This window comes from Orcinus orca, chromosome 2 (assembly GCF_937001465.1).
Source record: "Orcinus orca chromosome 2, mOrcOrc1.1, whole genome shotgun sequence".
Lineage (NCBI taxonomy): Eukaryota > Metazoa > Chordata > Mammalia > Artiodactyla > Delphinidae > Orcinus > Orcinus orca.
This window is the reverse complement of record NC_064560.1, coordinates 81,644,693-81,659,894: the sequence shown is the minus strand read 5'-3', so window position 1 is coordinate 81,659,894 and position 15,202 is coordinate 81,644,693. Positions and strand designations below refer to the sequence as shown.

Here is a 15,202-nt window from a genome sequence, read left to right as displayed (position 1 = left end):
TTCAGGGCCACCGAGGGAGAGAGTAGTTGGCCCACGTCTGCCATTGTATTTAGAGTTGGGGGCTGGGAAGGGAAAGCTGCCTGCACCCTGTACCGTCTGCCGGTCCTGGGCCCACCTATGGCAGGGGCCCTATACTCTCAGTGACCCGCATCAGTTCTTGCCACTGGCTCAAGCCTTTCGGGAGGCGTCTCATTGCCTTAGGCCGCAGGCTACGCTGCTGAACGTGGCATTAGAGGGCCAGTGGGCTCATCTCCCCTATCTCAGGCCTGCTTGGCCTCTTTCGGTTCTTCAAACGCACTGTCTTCCCTACAGGCCCTGGTCAGGCTGACCTTTTGCTGGGAGGGCTCTCTCCTCCCGGTGACTCCCAGTCACCCTTCAGGGGAGCCTCGTTCCGCCCACCCCCCTGCTTTTCCTTCACAGCCCTTACTACCACTTGGTATGATTCTGTTTCTTTGCATTCTTGTCTGTGGTCCACCTCCCTGGTGGGGCTGGGGCCTCCATGGGGGGGCAGGGACGCTGTCTGTCCTGGCTGGGTGTGTCCCCAGCACCTCACATGGTACTTGGCACGTGGTGGGTGTCTGGAGCCTGCTTGAGGAAGGAATGATGAGCGAAGGGCTCAGTACCCTTCCCAGGGCAGAAGCACTCTGTTCCTGCTGCTTGGGGTTTGTCCTCACCCTGTGCACACATGCGGGTGGCACTGTCCACACCCTCCTGCCAGGGGCTGCAGTTCCGTGGGTGCTGTCTCTGCTATTTGGCCTCCTGGGAAGGGGTTTCCTTCTAATGAAGTGTTGTTCACCTTCTTGACTGGGAATCCACAGCAAATAATATACATTCATACATAAATGTATACTGTTTGTAAGCACACAAAACTGAAACAGAAATTTCATGCAATTTTAACGGATATATCTAGTAAAGCCGAGTACTAATTTCTCTTCCAATGTATTAAAAAAATTCCCATCATGACCCTCGAAATGGATTTCATGGCTCTTTAATTCTATCTCCTGGCCCGCTAATGGGTTGCCACCCATAGTTTGAGAAGCACTGCTTGGAAGGCTGCCTCTGGTTGTGTAGCCTGGCTCCGCGCCCGCCCCCCCACCCCAGTCATCTTTGCATCTTCCTCTTCCCCCTCCTCTGTGGCCTGGGTGCTCCGTTGGATAAGAGGTAGTCCCTCCCTGCCTTTGAGGTACTTAGAGTCCTCAGGGGAGACAGACAGGCAGGTAAGGAGTCCTGTCATAAGGCACTGTAGGGTGCAGTTGAGGGCTGAACCCAGCATGTCATGCCTCCCCGGGTGCACTGAGGGGGTGGTCGGGGAGAAGGTTGGGGGGGGCAGGCTGTGCCGTGGAGGATGAAGTGGGACCTGCCAAAGGGAAAGGTAAGTACAGAGACTCACCTATGCAAAGGTGTGGAAGTCAGAACAGGGTTTCATGAGTTCACAGATTCATGTTGCTGGGAGCTTAGGGTGCTGGGTGGAGGTGATGATCAAACAGTTGCTGAAGAGGCCGGGAGGCCCAGGGTGAAGGGATGGGGTAGTGTCTGTCCTTTGGGCAATAGGAAGCCGGTAGAGCTGTACCTGCCTGGAAATTCTATGATGAGATTAGTTTTACTTTGATTCTTTTTTTTCTTTTGAGGCGGTGCACATTTTATTAGATGTGTGTTCTTTAGAATAGGTGGACTCATTATCCACATTAAATGTATAGGATATTTTGGAAAGGGCCTTTCTTTCTTTTTTTTAAAAAAAATATTTATTTATTTATTAAGGCTGCCCGGGTCTTAGTTGTGGCACACGGGATCTTCGTTGTGGCATGAGGGATCTTTAGTTGCAGCATGAGGACTTCTTAGTTGTGGCATGCATGTGGGATCTAGTTCCCCAACCAGGGATCGAACCTGAGCCCCCTGCATTGGGAGTACAGAATCTTACCCACTGGACCACCAGGGAAGTCCCTGGAAAGGGCCTTTCTGATGACACTTCTTTCTCATTATGTCAACAATAAATATATTTTAACTTTAGATATAATGCTCCAAACTTGAATGCCTGTTGAAATACGGACTGTAACAAAAAGTAGTCTTGCAAGGCCCATGGTTCGAAGGGCAGTAGCTTATTGGAGAGTGGTTGTGTTCATTTGCTCTGGCTGCTGTAACAAATTACCATAAACTTGGTGGGTTAAAACAACATAAATTCATTCTTTTAGCGTTCTGGAGGCCAGAAGTCCAAATCAGTCTCACTGGGCTCAAGTCAAGGTGTCAGCTGGGCTGGTTCCTTCTGGAGGCTCCAGATGGGAATGCGTCCCTGGCCTCTTCCAGCTCCTGGTGGCTGCCAGCATTCCTCGGCCCATGGCCGCATCACTCTAATCTGCCTCCCCAGTCACGTCACTTGCTCCCCTTCTTACAGAGATATCTTCCTCTGCCTCTCTCTTATAAGGACACTCGTGATGACATTTAGGGCCCTCTCAGATCATGCAGGGTCATCTCCCCATCTCAAGATCTTAATATAATCACATCTGCAAGTCCCTTTTGGTTATTTCTCCTTTTTTCAATCATTTCAAATAACATTGTCCTGGTATCCCTGACATACGTCTCCATGTCCTTGTGAGAATCTATCTGAAGAATTGATGTGTGCGAGAGGAGATACTGCATCGTCTTTATTAGGATAGCTATTGCCAATCAGAGCCCCCCCGCCCCCACTTTTTGTTTCTCTTGACAGGGCTTGTAGTTAGGAGGGATGAGCTGATTGGCTGCCCTGGAGGTAGCCTGCTCTCCTTCTGCCCCTGTCTTCCTGACACGTACAAGGTAGTAGCAGAGGCCAAAACTTGGCTGGGCAGCGTGTTTGTAGAGCTGTGAGCTCTTGAAGGATTTAATGGGGCATTTTCCAGCCATTCTGTCAACTTGTAAAACTCTAGCTGATTATCAGAGTTGAAATGAATGTTGAAAAAATTATTACTGTTTTAGGTGGACATTTTAAACTGTATGTAGAGAAATTGAACTGAAATATGTAAACCTAGAAACAGGTTTTCTTATTAAGTATATAGATTGCTGGTATTTGGTTTGTTTGTTTTTAAATTTTCATCGGAGTATTTACAATGAAATAGGATTTACAATGTGGTTGCTGGTGTTTGTTTTTAAAAGTTCAGCCTGAACACTGCAGCTGTCAAGGTGACATTTGGCTGCCTGGTGGTCTCCTGCTTTTCACTTCAGATCAGAGTAGCTGAGTGTTTATTGAACAAAACAGCAGGCACCTAGCACCGTGCCTGGAAGGACACAGAAGTTGCTCTCAAAGGTTTGTCAGATGACATTGGGTTCTTTAAAGGGCAAGCACTGTATGAGAACGGCCTCGAGCATCAGCCAGCAGAACCCCATTTAAACTGGCAGTGAATTCTAATTAGTGCACAGGCAGGACACCTGGTCAGTGCAGAGGCCTCTGCTGACCGCAGCGGATAGGACGAGAGGTTTGAGAAGCATATGCTTTACTGACCCCCATGTTGCACAGTCACAGAATTCGGTTTTACCACTAAGATCTAAAGCAGGGATTGGCTCTATAGTGTTTCAGCTTAAAGAGGTTTTCGCTTTGAGCCAGATCTGGTTTCTTCATCACCTAAGGCTTGGCAGGTGGTACCTCCCGCAACCGAGGCTCAGTCCCTCAGCCACAGGTGAGAGCATGGCATTTGTGCAGGTGGGCCTCATGACAAGGCAGGGATGCCAAGACCATGTTGGAGAGAAGGAGGGCGTGTGGAAGTTCTGAGTCATTTAAGTTGCTCTTCTCTCTCCCCAGGCATGTTCTGTTCTTCCCTGTTCTCTCATTCCTCCCTCTTGTATCTACCATTTAAGGACCAGGGCTGAGTAGCACAGTTTGAAGGCTCCGGCAAAAGGCAAGGAGAATTTAACTTCTCAAATCGATGGTGGTGGTAGTAACATGCCACATGTGAGTGAAGGCTGCTGTGAGACCCTGGCCATAAGTGGGGCAACTGAAATTTTGTAGTGTAGTGGGTCCAGTGTACCCAGCTAATTGTATCAAAGAAATGAGCAAAAGTATATGGAGCATTTGTGAAAGTTTCTTTTTCTCCTGAGCAACTATTTTGAAATAGCTTTCTCCACAATTCTGTAATTTTTATAAAATCAGCCTTTACTTCAACTTTGCTCATTGGGTTATAGTGGGGATTTTACTAGCGTTCCTCTATGCAGTTCTCTGGGAAGATGTGTAGCACGGTTGCCAGGCACTAGGAGAGACTTAGGAAATAAACAGTACATGTTTGTTTGCCAGTTCACTCTTGGTCCCAGTAAATAAACCATAAGAAAACTTTTAGCAGGTGTAAACATATAAGCAGGTATAATTGCCAGGTTCCTGGTGACTCCTTGTTAAAACAGAGTGATGCGAACATAAATGTTTTAGGTAATTTCTCTGCATTCTTCTAAATTCTTAACGCACTTTAATGAAATTCAAATAAAGCGAAAAAAATCATGCTTTCAAAAACATAAAACACTGAAAATGACTATTTTACATGAGAATGTCATCTGATTCACACTAGAGATGAAGCTACCTTTTCATCCCCTACCTTTAATCTACCTCAGGAAACTCCAAATGATGCACATTTCTTCCTCTTCTGTATTTGTTTTTCTTTATTTTTAAATATTTCCTTGTTTATTTGGTTGTGCTGGGTCTTAGTTGCAGCATGTGGGCTCCTTAGTTGCAGCTCATGGGCTCCTTAGTTGCAGCACGTGGGCTCCTTAGTTGCGGCTCATGGGCTCCTTAGTTGTGGCATGCATGCAGGATCTAGTTCTCTGACCAGGGATTGAACCCGGGCTCCCTGCATTGGGAGCGTGGAGTCTTATCCACTGCACCATCAGGGAAGTCCCTGTTTCTTTATTTTAATAACCTTACTGAAGTATAATTTATCTATGTTAGGTGTACAGGCTGATGGAGTTTAGAGATTATACATATTCATGTAAACACCTCCATAATCAAGATATAGAGCATTTCCACCACCTGCAAGTTTCCCTCATGCCCCTTTGCATGAAATTTTTAAGAATTTCATATATATGGAATCATACTGTATTTGTATGTCTTCTTTCATTTAGCATCATCTTTTTGAGACTCATTTATTTTGTGGAGTGTTTTCACATCTCATTCCTTCTTTATTCCTTAATAGTATGCAGTAAGTATGGATATGTCACAGTTTGGTTTTCCATTCACCAGTTGACAGATCTTTGGTTGATATCCAGTTCATGGCTGTTATGAATAATGCTTGCTCTGAGTATTCACATCCAAGTCCTACATGTAGACATGTTTTCATTTCTTTTGGGTAAATATGTGGGATTGGGATTGCTGAGCTGTTTAGTTAAGTGTATATTCAACTTGATAACATACTGCCCTACTGTCCTCCAGGTGGCTGCCCCATTCTGTGTTCCCATTAGCAGTACCTGACTGTTGCAGTTGCTCCACATCCTTCCTGACACTTGGTACACTTGGACACTTGCTGGTGTTTTTAACTTTAGCCATTGTGGTGGGTGTGGTTCATTTTGATTTTAAGTTGCATTTCCCTGATAATTAATAACGTTGAGTATCTTTTCATGTACTTCTTGGCCATCTGTATATCTTTGGAGAAATGACTATTCAAGTCCTTCACCCACTTTTAAATTGAATTGTTTATTCTCTTATTATTGAGTTGTAAGAGTTCTTTATATTTTCTGAATACAAGCCTTTTGTCAGATATAGGTTTTGCAAATATTTTTCCAAGAAGAACTTTTAAATCTTGATAAAGTTCTTTTATCATTTTAATCTGTTACAGATTGTGCTTTTTGTGTTCTGTGTAGGAAATCTTTGCTTAACCCAACGTCACAAATATTTTCTTCCCTGTTTTCTTCCAGAAGCTTAATTGTTTTAATTCTTACTCATTTATATATTTTAAGTTAATTTTTATGTATTATGTGAAGTAAGGGTTGAAGTTCATTTTTTCCCATACAGATAACCAGATGTAGTATCACTTTTTGAAAAGACTATCTTTTCCCCATTGAATTTCTTGGTACCCTTGTTGAACATCAGTTGACATTATTACATGCTTAACATTACCCCATGGCTTGTTGATTCTTCCTTCGTCTTTCTTCTCTCTGTTTTATTTTGGATAGTTTCTATTGCACTGTCATCAAGTTCACCAATCTTTCCTTCTGCAATATCTCATCTGCTATTAATCCCATCTAGTGTATTTTCATCATAGACATTGTAGTTTTATCCCTAGGTTATTTTTTTATTATTTATTTATTTTTTTGCGATACACGGGCCTCTCACTGCTGTGGCCTCTCCCGTTGCGGAGCACAGTCTCCGGACGCGCAGGCTCAGCGGCCATGGCTCACGGGCCCAGCCGCTCCGCGGCACGTGGGATCTTCCCGGACCGGGGCACGAACCCGTGTCCCCTGTATTGGCAGGTGGACCCTCAACCACTGTGCCACCAGGGAAGCCCCCTAGGTTATTTTTAATTGAAGTATAGTTGATTTACAATGTTATGTTAGTTTCAGGTATACAGCAGAGTGATTCAGTTATATATTCTTTTTCGGATTCTTTTCTATTATAGGTTATTACAAGATATTGAATATAGTTCCCTGTGCTATACAGTAGGTCCTCGTTGTTAATTTTATAATAGTAGTGTGTATATGTTAATTCCAGACTCTAATTTAGCCCTCCCCATCCCCTTCCCCCTTTGTAACCATAAATTTGCTTACCATAAGTTTGCTTTCTATGTCTGTGAGTCTGTTTCTATTTCATAGGTAAGTTCATTTGTGTCAGTTTCTTCAATTCCACATATAAATGATATCATATGATATTTGTCTTTCTCTGCCTGACTTACTTCAGTTAGTATGATAATCTCTAGGTCCAAACATGTTGCTGCAAATGGCAGTGTTTCATTCTTTTTTATGGCTGAGTAATATTCCATTGTATATATGTACCACCTCTTCTTTAACCATTCATCTGTCGACAGGCATTTAGGTTGCTTCCATGTCTTGGCTATTGTAAATAGTGCTGCAGTGAACATTGAGGTGCATGTATCTTTTCAAATTAGAGTTTTCGTCTTTTCTGGATATATGCCCAGGAAGGGGATTGCTGGATCATATGGTAACTCTATTTTTAGTCTTTGAAGGAACCTGCATACTGTTCCCCAATTTACATTCCCATCAGCAATGCAAGGGGGTTCCCTTTTCTCCACACCCTCTCCAGCATTTATTGTTTGTAGACTTTTTGTCAATGGCCATTCTGACTGGTGTGAGGTGATACCTCATTGTAGTTTTGATTTGCCTTGCTCTAGTAATTAGCAATATTGAGCATCTTTTCACATGCCTGTTGGCCATCTGTATGTCTTCTTTGGAGAAATGTCTTATTTAGGTCTTCTGCCCATTCTTTTGCTTGTGTTGGGGTTTTTTTGTTTTTAAATATTGAGCTGTGTAAACTGTTTGTATATTTTGGAAATTAATCTTTTGTTGGTTGTGTCGTTTGCAAATATTTTCTCCCATTCTGTAAGTTGTCTTTTCATTTTGTTTCTGGTTTCCTTTGCTGTGTAAAAGCTTTTAAGTTTAATTAGGTTCCATGTGTTTATTTTTGCTTTTGTTTCCATTACTCTAGGAGATGGATCTAAAAAAATATTGCGTGATTTATGTCAAAGAATGTTCTGCCTGTGTTTTCCTCTATCTCTAGAAGTTTTGATTGGGATCTTTGTCTCACATCTTCCATATCTCTATTTAACATGTTCAGTCTTTCTTCTAGCTTCTCAAACGTGGGGAAACAGTTACAGTAACTTTTAAAACCCTTGTCTACTAATTTTATTATTTGTCATTTCTGAGTCTGTTTGTGTTTAGTGATTTTTCTCCTTAGAATGAGTTGTATTTTCTTACTTGTTTGCATGCCTGATAATTTTTTATTGCATGCCCGATATTATGAGTTTTACCTTTCTGGGTGCCAGATTTTTGTGTGTGTTCGTGTACATATATTCTTAAGCTTTGCTCTGGAATGTAGTTTAATTACTCAGAAACAGTTTGATACTTTTGAAGTTCACTTTTAAGCTTTTTTAGGTAGTATGAGAGCAGGCTTTAGTCTAGGGATAATGTCAGTAACCTTTTTCCAAGTACCAGTCTACCATACTCCATGACGTGTGAGGTTTTCCACTCTGGCCGGTGGGACTAGACACGATTGTGTGAGCAGAGGGATGGTTCTTTCCCCATTCTTGGATAGCTTTCTTACACACAAGCCTGATAGTATTCATCTGGAGACTTGGGAACCCTCTGATGTTTCTGCAGCCCTCCATACAGCTCTCTTCTCTCCAGTACTGTGCGCTGTGAACTCCACCTGCCTTGGGATTCCCAGCTGTCTTATCAGTTCATGGGAGAGCTCCACCTGGGTTCCCCCTGCCTGCACCGTGGCCTGGAAAGTGTCTAGGCAGTAAGCTTGGGCAGGGGTGGGGCTTACCTCGTTTGTTTTCCACCTCTCAGGGATCACTGCCCGGTGTAGCCTGATGTCCAATATCTGAAAGTCATTGTTTCCTGTATTTTGTTCAGTTTTTCAGTTGTTTCAGACGACTGTAAATCCAGTCCCTCCTAGTCCATCTTCATTGGAAGTAGAAATCCCAGCCTAGTTTATAAAAGTTTTAATGAAATAATTTTAGCACACTGGCAAGTGTAAAGTATAGTAAACTGATTACCTGGGTAACCGCTGCTAAAGTATATAATTTTGTCAAATTTCTGCTGCGCTTTTTAAAACACAAAGTAAAACATTACAGATATGGTTCAAATCCTTTCTTGTCTCCATGATCCCATTCTTTTCTTGCCCTTCACAGGAGTAACCATGTTCTGTATTTGATAATTATCATTCTTGTGTGGATTTTTAAGTTTTACTACATATGTGTGTATCTATAAATGATATCTATTAATAGTATTATCTTGAAGATTTAAACAAATATGTTGTACATGTCATTCTTCAATTTTCTTTCTTTTCTTATTCAGCATTTAAAAAATATTTGTCCATATGATCCACGTAGCTTTAGATAGAATGTACATTCCAGAAGGACAGGAATATTTGTTCACTAGCATATCCCAAACATTTAGAACAGTGCCTGGCACATTGTAGGCACTTAATTAATATTTGTTGAATGAATGAATTCACTTTAAGTGATGTATAGTATTTGATCGTACGAATATGCTACAGTTTATTTATCTGTTCTCTTGTCAATAGATGTTTAGGTTGTTGGGGTTTTTTGCTAATATGACTAGTGCTGCAGTGGATGTTCTTGTTTGTGTCTCCTTGTGCACATGTTGAAGAATCTAAGAAATGCTGGGTCGCTGGGTCTTAGGGCAAAAACTTCTTCAACTTATCTGTATGTTGCTGAATTGTTCTCCATGGCAATAGTTCCAATTTATACTCCCACCAGCAGTGTATGAGAGTTCTCATTTCTCCATATCCTCACCAACATTTGCTATTATCAGATTTTAGTTTTTGCCAAGCGTATGTATGTGACATTATGTTTTGCTTTACCATTTAAAAAAAAAAAATTTCATTTTTCCCAATAGAAATTCAATGTCTTCTTTTCGTCCTGGGAGAGGGCATAATGACAGTCGGAGGAGTGTGTTTTACACCAATGAAGAGTGGGAGCTTTTAGAGCCAAGCCCTAAGGACCTGGAGGAGTCCATGGTGCAGGAAGAAAGGAAGAAGCAGATCCCTGAAGGAAACAAAGGTATGGATGTTGTTCCTGCTGTCTTTCATTCTCTCCGCTGCCATCTGTTAACCACTGGTGACGTGGGAGACCCTTTGGTAGCAGGTATCACTGGGAGCATGAGACCCAACGGGAGTTGCGTTCTCTTTGTGGGAAATAAAACCTAAAGGCTTGAAAATGAGATGTCACAAGAAATAAATAACTGTCCAATCCTGTGGTTCTGCAACTTTTTCAGGAGATAGAAGATCTGGAAGTCATGGTGCTCTTTACAGAAATACTGATTTAAAAAAAAACTAAAACTTTTTATTTATAGAAATTTGTTAGTGCACACACAAGTAGAAGCTCTAGTGTCACATTCCACAGTTTTGAACTTATGGCCTCTCTTTTTTCCTCTCTATCTCCTCTGGGCTCCTGCCCCTCCTGGCACCCACCACCAGCTGGGTTATTTTAAAGGAAGTTCTAGATATTAATCCTTTGCATCTGCAAACATTTTAGTATGTATCTCCAAGAGATGACTCTTCAAAAGAACCACAGCTTCATCGTTATACCTAAACACTTACAGTAAATCCTTCTTGTCTACTTCCCCAGTTGTTCCATAAATGTCTGCTTGCAGTTGGCACGAGCAAATGAGGGGCTAACAGGCCCCCAAGTGTGTTTAGTTGTGTGTCTTCTTGGGTCTGTTTCAGTCTGAACAGCTCTCTGTTTGTTTTTTGTCTTCCGTTTCCCTTGCCACGCCTGTTGAAGAAACAGGGTCTACCTGTCAAGGAATTGCCCACATTCTGGATTTTGTTAATTCTATTTTTGCGGGGTCACAGAATATGCTTCTCCATCCCTGTATTTCCTATACACTTGTCGCTAGAGTAGAGGCCTGCCCAGATTCAGGGTTGACTTTTAATTATGACAAGAATATTTTGGGGTGGGGTGGGGGCTAGGGATGCTGTGTATTTCTTGTTGCATCACATCTGGAACCACATCGTATCTGGTTTTCCCTCTTTTTGTGATATTAAGGTCAATCAGGATTTAGGGTGTCAGCCTGACCCGTTCATACATCTCTCCATTGGCATTTTGCCTAATGCGTTAAGCAGCCCTTCATGATCCTACATCCATTGATCCATTGAGGGAACATTGATGTTTTAAATGTAAAATAACAATAAATAATTTTGAAATTCTGCCTTATGCTTCATTCTGGCACGAGCTGGCAGGATGAGGAGGCAGGATTTTAGGAAGTCTTTACTGAGAGCACATATTTACTGAAGGTAATATGTTTTTCTGTCCCCTGGGAAAGGACCACATGACTTGCTTTGGTAGGGAGTTTACTTGTGATCCCCAGGATGGTAGCATGGAACCCTAAGGTCCAGTGTGACGTGGTGAAGATGTGGGTCACGTGCCTCGTGACCCAGCATGTGGCGCAGCCAGCGGGGCACCCAGGAGAGGGGCTCATTGTCAACTGGGAAGGCCTTCTGAGGAACAGGGATTTGTGTTGGGGATTTGGCTTGTTGAAGGTAAACACTGTTGGCTCTGACTTCCCCATAAGACTCTAAGAATGAAATGGAAGGGTGAATGGTAGCAAGATTGGGAAGGAAGAATCAGTAAGGCTTAGTGACTCGGGTGGGGCAAGAAACTCCCAGCACCCCTGGACAGCAGCTTCTTGTCTGGGAGCAGCCTTCTCAGCCTCTGCCCAGCCCCTGATCCCTTTGAGAGGGAGCCTGTGTGGAAGACACGGAGGGACAAGGATGTCTCTGGATTTTTATCTTGATGATTCATGGATATTTCCTGTAATGGCTCCAAGAATCAGCCTGCCAGCTTCTTGTCCGTGTCATTCATGGGAAGTAAGCTAATCTTCATACACACAGAAAAGTCCCCCAATCAGAAATGTGTAGCTCAATGGATTTTCACAAAGTGAGCATATCCATGTAGCCAGCACTTACTTGAAGAAACAGGACAGTACCAGGAGTCACAGCCTCTATCCCCAAACCCCTCCCAGTCACTACATCGCCTCCCATCCCCGCCCCCGAAACCACTGTCCTGACTCCTAACATCATAGATTTGTTTTGCCTGTTTTCTAAAGTTATATAAATGGAATCTATATAGTATGTACTCTCCTCTTTATATTTTTAATATATATTTGAATCCATTTATTCTAAAATTTATTTGGATCCCTCAATATTTTTAAATACTCATTTTTAAGGAAGAGAATAAAATGTGTTTACAATTAAGAAAACATAAACTTGGTGTTTTTTTGGTTTGTTTTTTTAGTAAGGACAGATTAGCTAAAAATAAGCAGCTGGGGAATCCCTAGTGTATCTCTTAAGGCCTGCCCTCTAACTTTGTAGATGCAGGCCCTGTCCTTACTAAGGTGCCCGGCGGAAGGGACACCTTGTGTTCAGGTTGCTGTAGGAACTTGGAGCAACCATGTTCTTCCCTGGTCTGTGTCTCTGTTTTCTTTGGTCCTCAAAGTAGCTGAAATAAGAAAATAGTGATATGAACACATGGCTTAGAACTGATCTTTTGGAAAATAAACTTAACATTACAAAAGAATCTTGAGAGAGCTTAGTACAGTTTTGTCATAAATTCCTCATTAGTACTAATGTATAGTCTGACTTTTTTTCATCTGTCTTAATGCAAAAATTGAGCAAATAGAGAAAGTTTTCTTTAAAAGTGATCACATGAAAGATCATCTTTGATTTTCAGCTTGGTTATTGTCAAGAATGAGGTAGGAGCAGAGAGTGACGCACGCAGAACTCCTTAGAGGACGATGGATGGAATGTTAATGTATTTTACTGGAATTTCCGAAAGGAAAATTTGACCTGAACTTAAACAAGTTTTGTTTTTATGTAGGAGTAACTGGCTCAGGATTTCCCTTTGATTTTGGACGTATTCCCTACAAAGGAAAACGCCCTTTGAAAGACATGATTGGATCGTATAAAAATCGCCACAGTAGTGGGGACCCTTCAGCCGAGGGGCCGTCGGGCAGTGGTAGCACCAGCAAGTTGGCCTCCGAGATGCAGCTGCAGGTCCAGAACCAGCAGGAAGAGCTGGAAAGGTTAAGGAAAGACTTATCCAGTCAGAAGGTAATTCTTCTTCCTCACATTTCTATCTCATCTCACATCAGCAGGCCAGGGACCAGAGGAGCAAAACCCGGCTTTCACGTTTCTCTGACTCCATTATTTCCCAGACGGTGCTTTTCCCCTAAGAGTTGTATGTTGCCACGGCCACTGACCTAGGCACTGCTGTTCTGCTTGGTCATTTTTTCATAGACATTTGAAGTTCCGACGAGAGTGAAGACCCCTCAGAGTGGGTCGGGGAGGGTGTTGTTTGCACCTTGCCCACGCCTGCCCTGACGTCAAATCTCTCTGAGCATAGCTTCAGCCCAAGGCCCATGAACAGTTGTTAAATGAGTTTCCACATCCTGTTAAAACAAGCAGCTTCCTTTTGAGCTGATCACACCTAATTATACTTAATTCCTCAGCAGGTCAGTGAATTTAGACCTCAGATTTTTTAATACGGATGAACGTTTACTGGGAGCCATTGCTAATTGCAGTCTGCCTGTCCACTATTTCCTGTTTCCTATTATTGTTCTCTACAGACAGCCTTTATGGAATAAATATTTTTCCTTCTCTATTTTTGAGATCCTTCGAGAGGAAGTTGGTTATTAAAATATTTCCAGTAAAGTTTCTGCATTTGCTCAAATACCAATGGTTGCTCCACGCAGAGTTGCCATGATTTCTGCTTTTTCTCCCGCCCCTGCTCCCCACTCCATCCTCCCCTGGCTCCCAGGAGCTCGTGCGGCTCCTGCAGCAGACGGTGCGGTCCTCCCAGTACGACAAGTACTTCACGAGCAGCCGCCTTTGTGAGGGGGTCCCGCAGGACACGCTGGGGCTTCTGCACCAGAAGGACGACCAGATTCTGGGCCTCACTAGCCAGCTGGAGAGGTTCAACCAGGAGAAAGAGAGTCTTCAGCAGGAAGTGAGGACGCTGAAGAACAAGGTGGGCGAGCTCAGTGAGCAGCTGGGGATGCTGATGGAGACCATCCAGGCCAAGGACGAGGTCATCATGAAGCTCTCCCGGCAGCTCAGCGAGTGCGAGGGCAGCGCATCCTCTCCCACCTCCATGCCCAGCTCTCCTGTGGCCCTCCCCACAGCCAGGGACCAGCTGGAACTGGACCGACTGAAAGTAAGAGCAGGGCGTGGGCCCCTGTTATTGGGACAAGAAATCCAAAACCCACTAACAGCCTGTCTGTTGATGTCACTCTAGAGCTGCTAGCCTCAGTGAGCTAATTTGGCATGACAGCAGAGCAGCTGTGCCTTTTTTTAAAAAAACAAGTGTCACAGGACTTCCAGTCAGATAATTACTAGGTTTCTAAGAAGCTTCCTTGGAAAATGAAAGTCTCAGCCCGTCAGTGTCGCCATAGCTCAGAACAGTTTCAGATCTTTCCCCTCCCTTGCTTTCAGGCAGCTGAAACTTCTCTTTCTGTTTATACACCCTTAGAACTTCATTATTCCACGTAACCTACAGAGGCTGTTTCTTGCCCCCTCTGTGTGTGGATGCACACACCATTATTTGCATAGCCTGCCTCAGGACATAATGGAGGCCAGGTGAGGGAACACTGTTCCCAACAGCTAGTGTGGGGTCAGGTGGGAAAGCAGACCCTGGCTCCCAAGCACGCCGGGGAAGAGGGCCTGCCCAGAGTCAGTGCCCCCCATGCCTAAGGCAGGAGGGTCCTGACACTCAGAAGGGAGGGCAGAGCTCTCTTCCCAGTGTCCCAGTGGCCCTGGGGATGGGAGGCTGGTTCCTAAAGGGAGGTGACTGTCCCCATCATACCTGGGGTGGTGGCCAGCTGATGAGGTAGGAAGAGCGTTACTGGGGGCATGGGCAGTCTGACTCTGTGCCCGCAGAGAAGTGTGCTGGTCCCGAGGAGGGGAGAGCTGAATGGCCTTGGGCCACTGTCAGTCAGGCCACAGCGAGGGTCCCAAAAGTTTTGCTGCCACCAGTTCTCAATCTGGAGAAGTTTCAGGTGGAGAAGTGTCTCCTAGGACATGAGGCATTGGGTGTAGCCCAGACCCCAGCTGACCCCACATAGTTCTGCAGCTATCGGTCCCACCTGGCCACAAAGTCTTCCTCACCTGGCTACCCACTTTTTGCAAATAATGTGGCACCGAGGATGTTTTGCCCCCCAAATGCAGCTTATCCTTGAAGGGCAAAGGTTTGCCACTTTTGAGGTCGTTACTGAGCCTGCTTCCTGACTAGTAGTACCTGTCACGCAGGTACTGTCACGCATGCAGTAGACTGCATGCCTGATGGACATGCCTGAGCCTTAAAGATAATTCCAAAATGGAAATTAAAACACTGGAATAATGGCAGCTTTGTCGGAATATGTATGTGGTCTCCCATGGTGACAACTTCTCAGTGACAGCACCCAGTAGATACATGAGGCCAGAAGGATTTATTGGTGAGAAGGACCAAAAGGGCAAAAACACCACCAAAACCCTCAATCTCGTTACTTTATAATTATATCTACT

At 43.9% G+C, this 15,202-nt stretch overlaps 1 protein-coding gene across 5 annotated transcripts in view; it reads left to right on the top strand.

Annotated features, from left to right (window-relative positions):
- Positions 1-15,202, top strand: part of TBC1D2B (TBC1 domain family member 2B) — an 87,471-nt gene that overhangs the window by 43,086 nt on the left and 29,183 nt on the right. For all 5 annotated transcript variants that reach the window (XM_049706858.1, XM_004285275.4, XM_033415690.2 and 2 more), the window contains 3 exons: positions 9,541-9,704; positions 12,522-12,754; positions 13,461-13,856. In XM_049706858.1, coding sequence (XP_049562815.1) covers positions 9,541-9,704; positions 12,522-12,754; positions 13,461-13,856 — 793 coding nt within the window. The remainder of the gene's footprint in view (positions 1-9,540; positions 9,705-12,521; positions 12,755-13,460; positions 13,857-15,202) is intronic.